Source organism: Mustela putorius, unplaced genomic scaffold (genome assembly GCF_011764305.1).
Source record: "Mustela putorius furo isolate JIRA1106 unplaced genomic scaffold, ASM1176430v1.1 tig00000551_pilon_pilon_pilon, whole genome shotgun sequence".
Classification (NCBI taxonomy): Eukaryota; Metazoa; Chordata; class Mammalia; order Carnivora; family Mustelidae; genus Mustela; species Mustela putorius.
The window spans coordinates 9,575,102-9,596,050 of record NW_025421412.1 but is presented as its reverse complement, the minus strand read 5'-3'; the positions used below and the strand labels follow the sequence as shown (position 1 = coordinate 9,596,050).

At 37.6% G+C, this 20,949-nt stretch overlaps 1 protein-coding gene across 4 annotated transcripts in view; it reads right to left on the bottom strand.

Moving 5' to 3' along the window:
• FGF14 (fibroblast growth factor 14) overlaps nt 1–20,949 on the bottom strand; it is a 608,658-nt gene that overhangs the window by 102,561 nt on the left and 485,148 nt on the right. For 2 of the 4 annotated variants that reach the window (XM_004746069.3, XM_004746070.3), the window contains exon 3: nt 19,178–19,281. In XM_004746069.3, the coding sequence (XP_004746126.1) occupies nt 19,178–19,281 (104 nt within the window). The remainder of the gene's footprint in view (nt 1–19,177; nt 19,282–20,949) is intronic. The other 2 variants (XM_045081346.1, XM_045081347.1) reach the window with 1 other exon arrangement.

The following is a 20,949-nucleotide window of genomic DNA, read 5'->3' as shown; positions in this document are numbered from 1 at the left end:
CAACGTACATTCTCCCTGAATTTTCCTTTAGGAATACTACAATTTCCCTAAATCATGTGCAGCTATCTATCAGCTTGGGAGATATTTCCATGGAGGCCCATGTAGGTAATTGAACATTGCTCGGCAAATCCAAAACAGCTAACTCAGAGCACAGAGTCATGATGTTGGGAATCTGAAAGATTGTACTGCATGTCCCAAAGACCAATGCTCTCACACCACTGACAAAACAGAAATTAACGGGAATGGATTTACATCCTATGATCTTTCATTTGGGTTGGTTCTCTCTGTATTTAGTAGAATAACGGTAAATTCGCACGATCTACTTAAAATATGAACTCTCAGGCTTTAAGAACTTGTCCTGTGAGGTACCCCATCACCACACATCTGATAGTCCTTTGTAAATGCCACATAAAGACAGTGATGCAGAAAACAGTCAGAAAACGAAGAAGTGCATTTCTGAAGAAAATCCTTATGCAATAACAAATATGACATTTTAAAGTGTAGGGATGTTTTAAATGTCTGGGATAAGAAAAATCACTATGGCACTTGTATCTAACACAACTTTAATTGATGAAAACAAAGTGTCTTTTAAAAATTTAATGTTGGTCAAAATTTAGAAACGTGTTGGATTTTTCAATAATCATCTTTCAACAGCTTTCATGGCCTGGGGCATGTGAGAAGCATTTTTAACCCAAGACCTGAAATGTTTGCTGAATGAATCTTTACGAGCACACAACTTGCAAAACAACAAATAATGACTCTAACGTGTTATAAAAACTTGGGAAGCCATTCCCGGAATTATGAGAGCTGGAGAGGGAGAATGGCTCTTGGGGTGGAAGAGAACAGGCTTCTACAGTGGCCACTGATTAGGATACATATAAAGGTGAATGATTAACATGAAAATATCCAGTGGCAGAAACCAATTATGGTTTGAAGGTAGTGGTGAAGGTCACCATGTAGAGACATGGAAACAGAGAAACCACCCGACTGGAATGCTGAGAGAGACAGAAAGAAATCAAGGATGAGGGAAAAAAAGACGTGATTAAAGAAAAGGGTAACAGGAATCCAAAGCTTATTAACAGACGTCTCTAAACAAAGAAAGAAGGGCATCAGAGCTATTCATGAGGTGCAAGTACCACAGTGTGGGTGTTTAAAGAAGACAGGAAATCGACCCTTCTTCTGGCATGTGGTGGGGAAAGGGGTAATGCATCGGGGACAACCTCATAGTGTGAGTTGGCAGAAGGCTTCATATTCTTGGGACGGAATCCTGAGTGTGGCCGAGATCTGCGTGTGTATAATTATAACAGTGCAACTGGTTATGCATCTGGTCAGTGGGCCAACAATCTGGTCCACATGCAAGCTACGTGCATACTTCCAACATTTCCTCATACTGCTCTGTGCAGCTCACTTGGAATCCTGTGGACAGCAGCCTTATCTAATAAGAGTTGTGTCTCATTTCCTTGCCAAATGCAAACAATTCATTAGCAGTGCTATCATGATACCTAAGATAGAAGTGAAAGTTTAAAAAAAGAATACTAGAAATAAACTATGCGGTCCAAGAAGAATGATATAAAACTATATAATCTGAAGTAGTGTCTTATTTCTCCCATGAAAATCATGGTTATTCTGACCATGTATCCGCAACTGAAGCATCACTAATAAAAGATTAAAAGTAAAAATTTGCACCAAGGTTGAATGCATGACAAGTACTAACCTCATAAGAGGTCTTGGCAGGAAGGAAAATGGAAATGGGTCATAATATTATTATCTGGGTTCCCACCCCCTTTAAACTCACAGGGAGTTTAGCTGAACTAAAAGTAGGTGATTTTTCCCTGAATAGTTTACAATATTTTTTTTAAAGATTTTATTTATTTGACAGAGAGAGGTCACAAGTAGGCAGAGAGGCAGGCAGAGAGAGAGGAGGAAGCAGGCTCCCCGCCGAGCAGAGAGCCCAACGCGGGACTCGATCCCAGGACCCTGAGATCATGACCTGAGCCGAAGGCAGCGGCTTAACCCACTGAGCCACCCAGGCGCCCTACAGTATCTTTTAAAAAGAAAACTAACATTTCATTCATTCTGGCATTCTGAATATCCAGAAATTACCTGATTGTTTCATATACATTAAGTAGGCTGAAAGTAATTACACACCCCTTCATTATGGCAGAATTACAAGTGTTAAGTGGGAAATATACCGAAATGAACAGCTCAACTAAATACGGATAAAATACTTTCCTCATAATACATCTACGTCAGCAACTTGAATTCTAGTATATTCCTTGCAACATCATTATTTCTCTCATGCAAATATGGATAGAAATATGGTAAACTTTTTAATAGATGATCATTCTTAGCGAGACGCAGAGATGCATTACAATTAAATAAATTATATTTTCAAAATCACCAGTGTGATAAAAAAAAATATACATTTATTGTTCCAGGGCATGTTTGTCAATTCCAAACGAGGTAGTAAAATGACCCTCTTCAGGGTAGGACATAAGATACATATTGCCACCATTTTAAAATAAGTTTTTTCTGAAGTCACCATCAAAAGGAAGTTATATCCTATCTTTAAAATGAACTAATTTAATTATTTTTCAAGTCGATATATTTAAAAAATGGTAACAAGTTCCCCTTAGAATCATGCACCCACTTTTTGGCTTTATTATACACTTATTTCTACTATATTGACATTTTATTTGTTTCAGGACATAAATACATGGCATGGAAACGTTATTCTGTGGGATCTACTTTCACAGACTGTTCCCAGATTGTTGCGGTCACAGAGTGAAAGCTATCTGACAGTAGGAGAAAGGTAGTAACAACAGTTGCAGGCACATGATAAAGAAAGCCTCAGTTCACCAATGACGTAAACTGAGTTGTAAATCTTGTAAAAAACAAACAAACAAACATAAAGAAAGAAAGAGAAAGGAAGGAAGAAAGAAGGAAAGAAAGAAAGAAAGAAAACTAAAGAAAAAATAAAGATTTCATTCCCAAAGCTCCAGAATATCTTTCTTATGGGCTTATTGCTTTCATGATTGGAATACTATACAAGAAAGGCTATTTCATTTCTCTTGAAAACTCACTAGATTTTATGAAACTTAGAAAGATGTAGAAAACCATCATATCTGCTGCTCTCTTTCAAGCATTCACGCTTGTGTGAGTACTAATTTGATGGACCATGTATTTGCATGTCATCTATATTAGAGATTATAACAAGGATGTATATACACTCATGGATAAATAGAAATGCCCTTTGCAATCATTTTTAATTTTAATCTTCCTAAAATTTTGAGGAGGGATCCTAGGATCGTCCAGAGAGGAGAAATAGCATGCACTCATTTCCTGCTAACCAAGTGGTTTCAGCACGGGACTTGCTCAGTGGCCTAAGAAGAGTCAGAGAGATGACTGTCACTGGCACTGTGCTCACCAGGCCAACTGCACAGCTGGGAAAATTCTGACTTGTTCTGGATGTGTATATGATAGGCAGGGCGATGTTCACTGACCTAATGTAATTAATTGCCATCATTCTGCCAGAACATAATCACAATATCAGCAGATTAAAGGAAACATAATTGAGTGTTTCATCTATTCCTTGGAAAGCATTTCAAATGTCATCATCGTGTTATAAAAAGTCATTCAGGATTCTCAAGGTCACTCAGAGTGTCCAAATGTTTTAATCAGTGCTTGTGACTTTGCTGGCTTTCATTTCCTCTTCTGAGCTGGGTTTTTTCCACCTCCTGCTATACCTGTCCACCTGTCAATCCCACTCTGCTGTCCATCTAAGAAATGAATTATATAAGGCATTTTCCTTTGAGGAATTAAAAATAACAGAAGCTGTGAGTGATAGATCTGATACAATGTCCCTGAAGGTGGATTTTATTTTCATGGTGTTTCAAAAATGAGTATGCAGAAAACTGCCTAAGTGATAACGAAGAGAAAAATAGGTGCACGTACATATCAGAATATAAATTTCTAAGGGTGTGCCATTTTCATTGGCTGAATAGGTCTTAGTAGTTTGTGATTATAGAAAAAATCATATGCAAATATACCACACAGTGCACATAGTCAAATAATTATTTCCCCAGTGCTACATAGCCAGATCCTCTGCATTCACCCCTCCAGTTACCTCATTACCCTGAGCAAACTCACTTCAAAGTGGAATTCACAGGAATAATTCAGGAATACATTAAAATGACTCTGATCTTTGCATTTCCTACATTTGTGAACTAAGTAAGACATTATGTTTCTTCTCCATTGTATTGCTGTTCCCACAACCACCTTCTCAAATGTAAAAATCACAACTAGCCAGGATTACAGTCTACCACTCTTTCCACAGCAAAAAGTTATTTTAAAGTACCAATTGCTTCTAGGAAGAACACTGATATCAACAGAAAATAAAATTAGGTATTGAACAGTATAGTTAAGGCAATTTTAATATGCTACTATTGGATTAATTACTACACAGTCATTTGCCAGATATGCAGTGTTTCAGCAGACCCTTGGGCGAGTCTCTTGTTAAAATGATTGGAATATTAGATGATTGAAATTAACTGCTACAATGTGCCATATTTCATAGTTTTCCACAGTCATATTAAAAAAATAAGATATAATAAAGCTGTTATTCATAAAAAATTTAAATACGATGATATTTTGGTCTTGGTAGTTAATGGTGTAATGAGTCTGAGAAATTTCCAATTGCTGATCATCAGGAATTAAATAAAGTCAGGATGGGATATTGTAGCTCCAAAAACTAAAGTATGACCAAACACCCTGTGCTTTTTAAACAAACACATGTTACTGACATGGTTTCTTTCTCTCTTTCTTGTCCTGTCTTTTTTCCTTCCTTCCTTCTTTCTCTCTTCCTTCCTTTCTTTCCTTCTTTCCTTCTAGTTATTGTTTCTTCATGAGCAATGCATAAAAATTAATAAGAACCGTGTCTGCATTCAAATTCCTACAAGGTGTTTTTTAATTTTTTTAGATAAACACAAGGGAACTATTGCCCAAGGCCATTCTTCCCATTTCAATGGGCGAACCCTCTCATGCGATGTAATTTTAAATTAAATAAAGGCTCACTACTATTTCTCCTGGGTATATATTTGACTTTGCTTAGTCTATAAAACAGTCTTTCAAAAGCCTCACACTGCATTAGGAAAACACCTAACCCATTTATGGCACCTGTGGACCACTTTCTGCCTCCTTTATTTTAATATGATATTGCACATGAGAATTTATTTCTCCACCGACATAGGAGAGAATGCCTCTTACCTTGTCTCTAAGTAAAAGTTGTCTAGAGAACTTCGGCACAGTTTAAAAGTTGATTCTTCTGTTATTGGTATTGCTAGTAATATAGAGTTCTAACTAATATTGAAATAAAAACAATGTAGGAGTTAAACATCCTGGCCCCCATTAAATGGTAAGTAAAATTATCCACGTTGCAAATTCTGGATGCAAAAACAATTTTCCACGGCTTCTATTGATAACATTAATTGATGGTTATAGGATAGAAAGCAAAATGTCACATGACAACATTTAAATAATAATGCAGAAAATGCCATGATTTCTTCTAAAGTTACATAACTTTTTAGCCATCACTTTATCATCACAATAGCAAAAATAATGAGTTATAGGTCTTGATTATAGATGAGGTCCTTGTAAATGAATTTGCATCTTTGCATTGTGAGCGTCTAAGGTCCCTTTTAATAAAAACCATTGTTTCTTATATCACAACAAATAGGCAACTCACAAGATAATGTACCTTCATGCCATAATTTTACTCTTTATTACCTACAAGCGAAAAAGATATTGATCTTTTTCAAAGCTGTGTCTGAGGTACAGCCCAGGAAACCAAACTCCTGAACCATAACAGAATATTGCTTACCATAGAAAATCATTTGCAATGACAAGGATCGCATGCACTGAGTCTAAGGTTTAGATAGTAGAAACGGAGTTATAAAAAGCTCGTAGTTGAAAGATGAGTTAAGTTTACATTAATGGGGAGTCGTTGACAATCAATGCTTGTCCTTACATCCTGGTGAGGGGCACTCACAGTTAATTCATTAAGTAACATAAGCAAATCTACTCTCGTAACATAAATCAATACTCATCATTTGTCAGTTTAGTGCTTTTAGGTACTAGTTGTTCCAGCTTAAATGTAAGGTAGAATGTTTCCTGCTTACCCACATAACCATTTCTGCTAAACAGTGGCCTAGATCTGGTATTAATGACCAAATAAAATATTTCCACCTTGTTAGAGATGTCCAATTCCAAAAATATCTTGTTCCCATTCAGTCTCTGGCTCTACTGGGACAGCAAATAGCAACCAATTATGATGCTTTTGCAGGGGCTGGGACATGCCTATTAAAAGTGACTTATCTCTCTTCATTTCATATAGTCATAAGACCTTAAAACCAGTATCTAACTCCAAATGAAACTCTTAAGAGATCTGCTATGTCCTTGCTCAGAGTGCATTATGTACCTTTCCATAAGCCAGCCTTCCAAATCGAATATATTACTGTAAGACAAACAGCCAACATTCAGTGAAACCAGAAGTAGCTCAGAACACAAAACATCCTTCCAGGGTCTAAAGAAATCATTCAAAGTGAAAACGCACTGTGCAGGGAACTCACATTTACAGAAACTGTAAGTTCCATGAGGTCAGGTATTGGGTCTGTCGTTTTCACCATATTTCTCTTGGTTCGGGAATGTGCCGCATCAACATTGGTTGACAGGTAATATTAGGATGGAAATGTTTTCAGTCAAATGACTAGTCATCCTTCTTTTGATAACACTATAAACTTTAAACTAGTGGAAACAAGAACCAAAATGCATGAACGTACGGGAAGGGAAAAAAAACAAGATAAAAACAGAGAGGGAGGCAAGCCATAAGAGACTCTTAACTCTAAGAAACAAACTGAGGGTTGCTGGAGGGAAGGGGGGTGGGGATGGCTCAGCTGGGTGACGGGCATTAAGGAGGGCACATGATATAATGAGCACTGGGTGTTACACACAACTAATAAATCACTAAATTTGACCCCTAAGACTAATAATACAGTATATGTTAACTACATTGAATTTAAGTAAAAAATTAAAAAAAATTAAGTTCCCCCCTCAAATTTTAAAATATATGAAACTAGTGGAAACAAATTGAGAACATAAAGAAGAAGTAACAAGGAAAATTATCACCAAAGGAATGATTTTGTCAATTGTTACTACATAACACGTGAAGAACAGCCAGTTTGGTTTTTCAAAAAAAAAAAAGAAAGAAAGAAAGAAAGAAAAAATAGTTTTTGTTCTTTCTCTGGAAAAAAAGAAAAAGTAGGATATTTTTTCATATTGCTATGAATTATTTCATAAATTATTTTTCTTTTGGGCCACCTAGGTGGCTCAGTCGGTTTAGCATCTGGCTTCAGCTCAGATCATGATCTCAGGGTACCAGGATTGAGCCCCTGGAGGGGCTGCTTCTCCCTTTCCCTCTGCCACCCCCCAACTTGTGCTCTCTCCCTCTCAAATAAATAAATAAAAATCTTTTAAAAAATAAATAAATTATTTTTCTTTTTATTCCCGAGTGGCTAAAAAATGAGGTGTAAACTGCATCGAAGAAACAGAAATTCCTATGCAGAGAGCCCACCATGAACTTGTGGCTCAGGACTTCTCAAGAGTCCCCAGCACATAGGAAGAGCCAGAAGTAGGAAGAAGAATCCTCAGAAAGTAAAATAATCAGAGAGAAAACCCATCAACTCAGATTGGGTGGATGGTGTGTAACAATTTCAACCATGAGCCTCCCGCATATGCGGACAATTTTTAAAGAAGCAGAATTTTGCTCTCAAGTTTAGTAGCTATTAACTGTTGTTTTACTGTTGCAGCTGATTTGCTAGTCACTATAGGGTATATGGGATTTGGGATTTATATAGGGTTTTTTAAAAAAAAATTTGTATGATGTAGAAAATGAAAAGAAAGAGATAGTTCATTCTCAAACATTGTCAATCATCTTAGATAGATAGTGTTTATCATTTTTGAGGTAGTCTTTAAAACGCCTTGTATGCAAATATTTCTTTCATTATTCACTTATCTTTCATATGCCCTTTATGAATATGGGATTTTTAAAAAATTAAAACACTTTAATCAAACCTAAACTTTGTTACTTTTTACAGTATTTCATGGGTTTTGCCCTGGAGAAAAATCAGGATAAAATGGCAAACTTCAATGTTATTTTTTTTCTTTCACACTAAAAGAAATAAAAAACCAAAGTACTTGATGTCATTTCATGAACATACAGAAATAATAAAATCCTTTCTCTAATTATCATTATTCATGTGCTTGCTTGAAAATGTTCGAGTAAGTGATAGCAACATTTACCAGAAATTGGGTTTTATTTCTTTGCTCTGAGCTCCTCTCATAAGGTGAAGACATTACCACTCACTTCATTAATGCAAATATAACCATGTTAGAATGCAGACATTGCATCTCCAAGTTCTGTCTCTGTGGGTTTATCATGCTCTTTCAGGAAAGGAATGTGTAAATAGTGCTTTTCTGCAATTCTAACTTGAGAAATAAACAGACTCCTATATTCTTTGCTGATGCTTAATGTTTTCCAGTGGGGAAAAAGATAAGTGTCATGCATAATAAATATCATGAACAGGAGGGCACTTGAAGAATAAATTAATAAAATTTGCTGGTGACATTTATTCTACCTTAACCACAATCAATCAAGAACTACAGATTGAAGACCTCCTACATATATCCATCACTATTGAAAGAGTGATAGGAAATGTACAATCAAGGAATCATAGATTCTGAGGAAAGACAGGAGCCTTAGAATTTATTTAATCAAGATGTATGTCCTACCCATTGGATGCTCAGGGGGTTTTGTTGTTTTTAAATCAGAAATTTTTCAGTTGTCTTTGAAGCCCCAGCAAACACAGTACATTAGCTGTCAGTGGAAGGCAGACAAGAATTCTTCTTGAATGAGTGAATAAATAAAGCTCATGATGGTACACATCCCCACCAAATCCTGGACTCTTCAACCTACATTTAAGCACTGAGTAATTATATTGAATAGAAGTAGTCTTCCATATATTTCTGGCAGACCCTTTGGTTATTAGACATATGTTTTTGATTTCCGTGAGGTAAGTATTGCAGGGTTTGTGTCGTTAAGAACTCTGTATAGTGATGGACCCATACGGGATCAACATACTCTCTATACAGGACTTGGAAAAGTTGCTCTAAGGTGGACCAAGCACAGTTCACCTAGAAAAGAGAAGGAAGTCTACTTTATTTCAGAAACGAGGCCTGTATAGAAAGAAAACAAAAGTCTCTTGCTTAGAAGAAAACAAAATTCCCTCAAGAAAATAGAAAGTTAGGAAAAACAATTTATTAAATAAAGTATTTGTTTCATTAATATTGTTTTAAAATCTAGGAAGTGTTCATTTCTGAAACATCCCAGCCTTGTCATCCTTAGAAATCTGCTCTGACACAATGCCCTTGGCCTGAAGTGGACCTTCAATTCAGCAGGTGCCCTGTGGTGTCCAGGCCAACTGTCTCAGGCTGACTTCTCCCCTGAGCTTTATATGATGGAGACCACTTCTCCTTTTCAAGACTATGCTATGGTTTGAAATCCAGTGTCTTAATTCTGTTTCTGTTTTCTCAAGTTTCAGCAAAACTCCTGTCTTTCCACATATCATCTCGATGCTCAAGGACACATTTCTCGTCCCATTCCCAGACTGAACAGAGCAATCACAGACAAGGCTTTTTTTCTATGTTTGCTCATAGGCCAGCTCACCTGGTCAACAGCGAAGGTGAACACTACTTATGGCCAGGTCATTCTGCTTATTGCAAGGGCCCGAACGGGACTGTGAATTTGTAAACATCACCATCATCATCATCATCATCATCATCATCATCATCATCAACATAAACAACATGATGTTTATATAACATCCTATAAATAAATATAAAATCATGTGATCTCAGTGTCCTGGTTCCCGAGAGAGTGATGTTGACCCATGTTTACCAAAGTGTGCTCCTTCAGACACCTGCGCTAGAAATGCCTGGGATGTATATTCAGAATTCTGATTCTTGAGATATATTAGATTCGCTGAATTGGAATCTTTCACGCTAATGTTCTGGGATCTGATTATTTACACTGTTATTTGCATATGTCTTAAGTACGCTGAGGATTGTGAACCACCATGAGAATATGTAAAGACCTGATAGTCCCCTCCCCCATTATCAGCATCATTTCTATACAAGTTATGAATTTAACTCACTAGTCCTCTGCTTTGCTATTCAGTGTTCCAAACGGCCTCTACTTATTCTGTATACTTAGGAACTAAGTAAAATATATGAGAACACTTTCTCAAGAAGTCACGTTATTTTATAAAGTTCTTTCTAATATCTGACTTCATTTATGCTGATATCATTCACCCCATTTCTTCATCATTTGTCTTACAGTCAGGAAGAAAAGGAAAACATCTCTCGCAGACAATTTTTTTGTCTATCTGCACATCATTCTTAAGACAGCCCTTAGCCATGGTTCTCTTGGGGGAAAGAAGGGCTTTGTCATCATACAGTAGTGATCCAGTGGGATTATAACCCACCTGCATCTTCTGTGGGCAAAGTGAACATGTCTCAAACTCAATGCGGCAGACTCCTCACCCAAACCCCTTCATCCTTCTGGGTTTTGTTTTCTCTATGAGAAGGACCCCAGACCACCAGGTTCTCTGAGTCAGTTCCCCCACAGCGAGCCCTGACTCTGTCACCATCATACCCAGACCACCATGGACTTCTTTCCACATCTCCTCAGAAATGCTTCAAATATCTCTCATCCTTTCCAGTCCCAGGTTGCCAACACCACTGTCTCCAGGCCCAGAAACAAAACTGATGTGCGCAATATTTTCCTTTATAAAATTCAGGAGAAGTGATTCTACAGTCACAGTGCTTAAACTGTAGACTGTAGAGTGCATGTCCCACCAGATCACAGAGAGCGCATGTGTGCTGTCCAAACAAAACGAAGGTTTCTAATTTGCAAGTCGTCTTTAGGTTTCTCTTTCTTTTTCCTCCCATTTCCCCCACTTCCCTGGACCCGGTGACCATGGTTCAAGTCTCTGTTTCTAACTATTTGATTCATTTAGATTCCACAGGTTTTCTCTTTAGGTGTCTGACTTATTTTACTCACTCTACTGTCCTCTAGGTCCATCTATGATGTTGCAAATGAAAGGATCTTCTTTCCTAGGGCTGAATATCATCTTGCTATATATACTCAGCATCCCTCACCAACCAGCCCTCAGTGGTCAGACTCCCATTAGTTTCTTTCCACTAATCCTCATCGTCACACATAGAATCCTTTGGAAGCCAAATTATGGCCATACTGTTCCCTTGCTGAAAGAATAACATTAACCAAGCACAGCCAGCATTCTGGAAAGGAGGCAAGGGGAAGGGGAAATGGGAGAATGTGGCCATGGGCCTGGAGCAGAGAAGGCATTTTTGGATGCAGTTGGAAAGCCCAGTCTGGGCTTCAAGAGGGAGGGTCTTGTTTTTTCCACCCCAGAGTGGAAGTCTGGAACCAGGAGTCAGCTGTTGGTGGTGGTGGTGGTGGGGTGATGGCGGGCAGTTCCCAGGAAGGTGATGGAGTGAACAGAAGACATGGCCCTCTCTCTCCTTTCTTTGTGACACATCTTTGTTTCCTTCCCTTTGTTGTCTGCTCCTCCCATCCTCTCTTCTTTCTTCTCTTTTCTCTTTCCCTAACACCGCCTAGTGCATTGCCCTGCTGTTGACTTGTGATCTCCTTTCCATCTTCTTTTTTCCCCTCTTCTCCGTCTGAAGCTTTAGTATTGTCTCCTTGTCAACCTCAGTTCCTGCCTTTGTACTCTATAAAATGCCATTGGAACTTGCATAGACTAAAAGTACATTTACCTCTTTTTATTGCCTACTTTCAACCCAACATGGGATGTTTCACATTTTTCTTTTCCCAAAAGACTACTTAAAATTAGTTACATGTAGTCCAACATTTGCATTTGTTTCTCAATTGTTTTTTCCTTCTGGCAAGTGACCCTAAGCAGGATGACAGCATCCTTGCCTTTGTCATACGCAATTATATTCCGTGCATCAGTGTTCAGCATCGTGGGGATTACATGAATACTGGAGGGAAATTAACTGAAGGGCCATACTTGCTTTCTTATTACTATAAATTATCCTAGCCAAAATACTAAGTAAGGATAATAGCCATTTTCAAATTGGGCAATATATCCAACTGAGTCATAACGTGGGAGAAACCACAGGGAAACTTAATGAAAAAAGAAATATTTTTAAGCATGGCAAATAAAGCTTTAAAATATGTGTAAACTTAAAAAGTGTTATTTAACATTTCATAAAAAGAAATAAAGAAAAACTCTGACCAAAAGTATAATCATGTGAATAAGTGTGTATATAATTTAAGCACAATACATGATTCCAATGAAACACACAAAAATATATATACACAAATTATATATATGTATATAGTCTCAAATGTGTTAGATATTGTTTGTTCAGAATAACTTGCATATAGAGTCATAGACTATTAGAAAAAGAGACATTAATAATAATCTCTGATTTGATATCCTTCTGGAAACAAAGAAATTGCGACCTGAGGACTAAAGGATGAAAGGTAGAAAAGTTTCCATTCTGAAAGGGGCACCTTGGGTAACCAGATGAGCTTAGAATACTGCCTGGTTATAGTTTCACCACCCTGCTTCTCGTGGGCAGAGTATGAAAGGCTAGTTCCCAGGTGAAAAAGGTCTTCAGATGCTACTGAAGCCCTTGGTTTAACATCAGATGTTACTGATGGTGAGTGGTGGTCTCTGTGGCTCAAGTGACTTCATTAACCCTATGCACTACCCTAATCTAAAGGGAAAAAAAAAAAGCCAAGAAGCATGGACAGAGTATCTTAGCAGCACTCAATGATATACAATGGGCAGTTTCCTGAGAATGGATGTCCATACTTGATATTCAGAGATAGGACAGGTATCAGGGGTGGCCAAAAGACTCACATAACACTCCATGAGCACAGGCATATGGTTGAATGATTGTGTGTACCTTTGTATGAGTAACTCTCAGGGGAGAAAAGAAAATTTTGAGAGAAATCAGGCACCACACTGTGAAAAAACAAATCAGTTCCATTTCTGAGCCCCAAACTTGAGCAATGATCGAGGAACAATGTCGAGAAGAAAATAGCATCCCATTTTATGAGGGCCATTGACTCAGCAGGAAGACGTATGATTGGTGGTAAAGGAGGCAGGGGCTCCGAGGCTTTTCTGTATGGGAAGCCCTGGGAAGTTGAAGGAACACAAATCAAGACACGTAAGAGATGCTTGCAGGCATAGAAGTGGGAAGGCAGACCCAACTGTGTGGTGAGAGGAGGCTCATAAAAATATTTCTGAAAGATGTGAGTAAAATATTGGAAAACTATCTCATGTAGAGTAGATAAGATTTTGAGGTCCTTGAACATGCTTTTTCCAAAACATACAGAATTTCCTTATTTCCCTGAATTTAAGACTGTTTTGTCCTTCTCCTCTCTCCATGTTCATTGTGAATTGATAGTTGGGTTGCTGCATTGTGAAGAAGTGCACAGAACTGCTCCACATTCGTGTAAACTTCAACTTAGGGGCAGAGGAAGTGAAGAAGACCAAGAATTTTATTTTACTTAGTGTTGAGTTCTGTGCCTAGGTAGTCTACCTACCAGCTCCACTCTTACTTCATTGGTCTAAAGTTACCATCCTCTCCCCTGGTAGTCATTGCAATAATGCTTGCTGTGTTGTTGTTGATTGTTGTGCTGTGGCCTTTTGACTCACCCACCATGGGCAGAGAGGGGCAATAGAGGAATCCTTATTAAACTACACATTCCTGGAGGTCCTACTAGATCTACTGAATTGAAATATCTGGAGTCTGATCCAAAATATCTGCCTTCACCACCCTTTCCAGGTGATTCTAATGAGCCCAAATGTTTACAAAATACAGTAGCTGCGTACTTCTATGATTCATTTAAAAACCTACATGAAAAAGGATTGTCTTCCTCTCTACTTGTATCACTTGGTTAAGAAACTCAGACAAAATACTAATACATGGAGAACACCAGGGCTGACTATCTCCCCGGATGCCTGCATGGGGGTAACAGAAACATTTACAGCACTATCTGGAATAAAACATTCTCATAAATGTCAGTCTGAGGTAAGACAGCAATAACGAATCTTTATACATCTTGTGTGTGTCAATTATCTCATCATTCAAAAAAAAAAAACCAATCAGACTAAAATCGGATGTTTCAATCCCAAAATTAACTTAAGGCATCCAGGGACACTTTTTAATGTTACAGATGAGAAATGTGAGAGGCAGGGACTGGAGCATGACAACACAGGTGTTGGTTGGATCCAGGATCCAGATGTTCCAAGCAAGCCCAAGGCTCTACCCACCATCAATCTATTTTCTTTCCTTCCCTGACCCTTTTTCTTTGCTCCTATCAGAAACACATTCCAACGTCAACTCTTCTTTTTGTCTGCCCAAGTGATGAATCCTCTTTTCCCTTCATCCTAAGTTTTTTCCAGTATCCAGAATTTACAACCCACATCTCTCTATGGAGGACTTTCTTAGTCTTTCAAAGTCACAGGTTGTTTGGGGGGGGGGGGGGGGGGAAGACTGTTTCTCAAGCACTGTAGATAGTTTTTAGTTGGTCAGAATACATTTTCCCCCAACATCATATTGAACATATCTTTAGCATAAACATTTCCTTGTTAGTTTCTGTTCTACAACCTTGCAGCTTGTGCTTTACCTTTGAGCAAACTGTTTATAGCTGACATTAAATCTCTTGAGATTCTTCTTCAAAGAATATATTAGAATTATTATGACCACAAAAGAAATGACTGTTGTCATATCAAATGAAAGATTCCATGGGGAACATGTGCCTTCAGCATCAGAAATGTGGTTATTTACATTTCAGACAAGATACATTTTTTTGTCCCCCTCTCCACCAAGGTGAAATTATCTACAAATGGAATATCTTTATTTGGATGACAGGGGCTTACAAGAGTTACTTCCAATGCAAATAGAGAAATATGCACCTTGAGTCAAAACACTGATGTGTTTTTCATTCAACAGAATTCATTTTGAATGATCTGAGTGTTTTATTGCCTACCTCCTAGGATCCTCAATAATTGGTCCCATATTAGGTGCTAGTTTACACTAGGCAAACATTCAATGATCTTTTTAGAGTAGGCATTAGCTTAAAACCATGGAAAGAGCCTATATATATCCATCAACAGATGAATGGATAAAGAAGATGTGGTATATATATACAATGGAATACTATGCAGCCATCAAAAGAAATGAAATCTTGCTATTTGCAACGATGTGGATGGAACTAGAGGGTATTATGCTGAGCAAAATAAGCAATCAGAGAAAGACAATTATCATATGATTTCTCTGATATGAGGAATTTGAGAGACAAAGTAGGGGTTTGAGGGGTACAGAAGGAAAAAATGAAACAAGATGGGATTGGGAGGGAGTCTAACTAACAAGACTCCTAATCTCGCAAAACAAACTGAGGGTTGCTGTGGTGGGGAGATGGTAGGGAGAGGGTGATTGGGTTATGGACTTTGGGGAGGTGACATGGTGTGTAAACCTGGTGATTCACAGACCTGTACCCCTGGGGCTAATAATACATTATATGTTAAGGAAAAAAAAGTTAAAAATATAAAAGAAAAAAAAGTTGGCATTAGCTTAAAACAGATTCCTTCATTTCTGGGACTCTAGTATTTATTCTTTTTTTCTTTAAACATAAGGATGATTGAAGTTTTCCTTTTAAAACACCTACTTATTTCAAAACTCCTTGGTTGGTTTAACTATGTTTGGCATGGGTTTTTTTTTTTTTTTCCATCTGGTTTCCAAAGTTTATTAAAAATCAAAGAATAGAAAAACTTTACATAAAAATATGTCAATTTTAGCTTCCACATTGTTGTCCACACACACACACAATATCGAAACATGATACCGTTTTGTTCACCGTGTAGCGTGCGACCACAGGTGGCCAGGCCAATTCATCCGGCTCGCCACAACAGGGTGGAGTGTGGCGCCTGTGTCTGTGAATTGAGCTTTAAAATGCACTCCTGCGGGACCCGCGGCCCGCAGGGGTTCCTTAATGTAGGGGGACAGTCAATATTGCTAATGTGTGGAGATTAGTACAGGCCTAGGGCATGGGTTTTTAAATTTAAATTTCAAATGGTTTTTTTTTTTTAATGTTATATGTAGCGAATTCTCAGAGTCTTAAACACTCAGTGTATAACATCAAACTTTTCCCAGATGTAATTTTCTATGATTTTTATTAATTTGAGAATCTCCAAAGGAAACATCATATTTTAAATTATACCTCTCAATAACTGAAATGAAGTTTTTTCCCTAGGTAACAATTCCCTGAAGGTTTTCATTACATCATCATGTGTTTATAACTTCTTGTTAGACTAGGTGTCAGACCATATGATGAAAAATGTCTGGCACATGGAAACACTATAGTGAAACAGTAAGCTAATGAGTCAGACTAATAATATTCAAATCCTGCCTTCTCTGTTTACTACCTGGCAGACTGCACAGATTTTTAAACTCTTTCTGTATCAGTATGACTGTTTTACTATTGTTGTTGCTTTATTAAGAAGATTTTTTTTTTACATTTTATTTATTTGAAAGAGAGAGAATGAGAGAAGAGAGAACATGACCAAGGTGAGGGGCAGAAGAAGAAGCAGACTCCCTCCTAAGCAGGGAGTCTGATGCAGGGCTTGACCCCAGGACTCTATCCTGGGACTTGATCTTGGGACGCTGGGATCATGATCTGAGCGGAAGATAGATGCCCAATTGACTGAGTCACCCAGGCGCCCCCGTATGATCATTTTAATAGTATTTGCTTAATAGAATTAGATGAGGTAAGATGGTACCATGCTTGGAACAGAGTTGGACAGAGTGTACCATATAAATACTAGCCATTGTTATTATTTTTGTTATTAGATAAATAGGCCTATATTATTATATAGTATAGTAATCATTCTATTATTTCATGCTATATTGTTATCCAAGTAAGCACTTGCTAATTATGAAATGATTGACTATGGAAATACATTCTTTTTACTGAACTATTTGAAGTTCACATTTCATTACATTGAAATAAATAGAGCACTTATGGAGTATAAGTAAAGATTGGAAATTGCATATGGTTTGCATCTAAGTCCTTTTCCTATGAGATGGCTGAGGATTGTAAGGGCCTGGGCTAGGCAGTGGGGACCTCTCAGGGTAGGGGATGAGCAAATAGAGTGGCTTTTACTAGATTCCAGATTCAAAGCAAAGAGGTAAGATGAGAAGAGAAAAAAAGCCAACATCTGTAAGTCAGGGAATCTAGCCACCAACACAAAGCACAGATGCCAAGGAACTGGAGAACCAGGGGGGCAATAGTAGAGAATGATGGGTCAGTGACAAGCCTGAAGTCACTGAGACAAATCACCGCCAGCTAAGCTTATGAGACCTCATGCCCGGGAAGGAGGTTGCATAGACCAGGCATTGGTGCCTTCCGCACTTCTATTCCTGCCACTCTGCTTTGACTGCACCAAACATAACCTGTGCTTGTCTTTTCAGCAAAGACACATGCTCAAGATGATTTCCCTACCTTAAGAAAAAGTGGTATACATGTGCAACCTCATCCCAAAAAACAGAAAGCACCTCCCTCCATAGCAAAAAGATAAAATAAACATTCACGTGTCCCCTGATAGCTACACATGTGTCAGAGTACAGCAAACAATGTGATAAAATCTTCAACAGAACCTGAGAACTAGAGGCTACGGCAGATGCTGCAGCTAATAACTTTCAAGCATCTCAAAGATTACCTGAGGGAAAAGAAACAAACAAAAATAACAGAACAAATGTCAGATCCATAAAATTGACTTGTATCTGAAAGAAGGCATCTCCCGAAAGTGATCTTTATCTGAATCATATTTTTCCTAAAGTGGGGGCAGGGACAAGGAATTCTAACTAGATCTTGCTCTTGGTATGTTGAATATTCATCTTGTGAAACAGAACACAATTTGCATAATGTGGGGCCCAGGTATGTGTGCAGGAACACCCTTCAGGGAACTAGATGAAGCTTCCAGAATAATAAGAACATTTTCCAGTTCACCTCAGAGGGAATCCACAGCTCAGACTTCATTTTTTTTGACAGGATTTCCCAGATTTGCTCAAGAAAATGCCCCAGAGAATGTTTCTGCTTAAGTTGTGTGTGTGTGTGTGTAATGTCTGTATATATGTCTACACGTAGTTTTTTGTTGCTAATATTTACCAACAACAGAGTTTTAAATAATTTACATGAAGATGAAATGCAAACCCAAATAAAAGCATTTTTCTTTGAGGCACCATGAATTTAACCTGTCAATTTCTGCTCAAAGGATAGTGAAAATAAATACTTTCATCTAGGTCTCTATTGCTTGGTTCTGTGGCAGAAATTCATTCTAAGTACACTATAATATGTGGATACAGCACATCTGAATGTGAATCATTTGTAAATAGTAAATATCCCAGAAATAGTAAATATTCCAGAAGAAGTCATATGGCTAAAAAAGGTGCTCAACTTCTTGCATACATTATTACAAACCAGAAAGACTTGCTTAGATTTAAATGCAATATGCATTTTATATTAGAAGTAGTTCCCCAGTAAAACACAAACACAACCTGAATTCCTAGTTTTAAAAGAACTACTCTCTTTAAATTTTCCTTTTTAGAATTTGCACAAATTTTGTTTCTATTTACAAAATAATCTTTTACAAGAAACTCTCCAAGACAAGTACATTTCTAAAGAGAAATAAAAAAGATTATATTAATATCACCTCTTTCAAAATCACTCAATTTTCCAAACTAGTTCCAAACTAGTTCATTTTTTTAAAAAATGTGCAAATGCACAACTTTAACAGGTAATAATACTCTTCTGCTTGATATACTGATATTCCCAAACATTGATGAATAATGAATCAACAGCCCCTATGGCATTGTATAGAGATCACACATTAAAGCAAAAGTGGCAGAATCAACAGACACAGATCCTTTTCATTTCTGTTGCTGCTGCTACTGTTATTTTGCAAGCTATTGAATGAATGGCCAATATCTTTGGCATGTTACTTACTGATGGGTAGAGGTAACCTTCTCCATTCATGGCTATATACAACCCTGTCTTCACTCCCTGGATGGCAACAACGCGCAGTCCCACTGGTATGAGGTTGAACAGTGCTGTGAAGATAAACAACCTGTCACAAAAGGGCTGGGAGAAACAAAGCCTTGCCAACACTTTTCCCTCCCTCATTTCTTTTATTTTAAAACAACAACAACAACGATAATCTTTGTTACAACCTTCTGAGAAGTTCCAATTAACTAACTTTTATTTCTCTTTATGACTAAGATGTTTCTGCAATGGATAAATCTAACACTTGAGCTTCAATTTGTATACCTTAATGGTCGGCCTATAGCATTCCAAAGAACTGACAGAGTAATAAACAGAGTCAACTCTGTAATCCCGATTCTAGGATCACAGTGTCTGACCTCATTTGATACCAAAAGAGATCAGTTATGAAGATTCTCCAAGAGTGGAATTTTAAAAGTCAAAGTTGAATGCTTATTCTGGTCTTTCATGCAGAAGGTGTGCTTTATCACTGCAATGTAGGGCAGGTCACAAGTTAAAAAGGCAATTCCAAAACAGAATTATTACTCTTGCAGAACAAATTTGAGATGCCAGCAGAGCCCAGAAAAGACGTGCGCTGCCAATGTACTCAATTTAGAAAGAATTAACTGTACTGAACGGCATGCACATTTTAGAGAGACATTTCCTTTACTAATATCTTATAAAGCTTTGAGTGATAACTAAAATAAAAGAGGGAAAAGTGTTCAATTTTACCCACCCAAGATAAAAACTCATTTATAGTTCCATGTTTCGTTTCTTCCCTTATTGTCAAGGAAAGTATTTTTATATATATATATATATATATTTTTACATAGTACGGAGAGCAATGTTATCATTAATTTCTTATAAAGTCTTAACATTCCTTTAACACATTTCCATGCCAGGGTTATATGTTAACTCTTCAGTAGGTGTACTAGCAACTTTCTTAGTAATAACTGCTCGATGGTTTGGGCAACTTTATAGTAGATATGCTTATAAGAGTAGTTAATTATCCACAGTGTGGTTATCTGCTCCCATGGTCTTAACTGAAGACTAATTCCAAGCAACTGGACCAGGCCTGAACAGGCAACAACAGCACTGAGATGCTGAATTGAACAAGTAAACAAAACACCTATTTTAGGTTCTCAACTGTTTTCCACAAAGACAGATCATTGGGAAAACTGGGCCACATTGACTTCAATCTATGAGTCTCTCAGTACATAATTAAAAATGGACTTTATAAATTAATTTTTATTTAATTAAATAAAATTATGCATTGTCAGGCTGGGGGGGAAATTATACCCTCTCCTTCAATTATTGCATGTTAATGATCCCAAGATCTCAAGATGTCTGTGATGAAAGGAACATGGCAAGCCATGGCCATAGATAATTACACCTACAGGAATACTCAGAGGAGTGTATATGGTTCAGTGGATATTAGCTTTCATGATGCAAACTGATATTGAGCCATCTTCCATGGGATTCTAGGGGCTTATGTTATAAAAGAATGAGGTTTATGCTTGCTCACTTCTATTTGTAAAACAGTAAACAGGAGTGGGAATCATTGAGCAGTTATGAGGTACTTGTGTCACTGTAATTCAATATTCCTTCTTCTTGGGAGAGGCCCCTGGCCAATTCCCTTCTTGGCCAGAACTCCTAGACTGCCCCATCTCCCTTATTTTGAAAGGATGGGCACCACAGAACAATTTCTGATTGATACACAATCAATCACAATTACACGA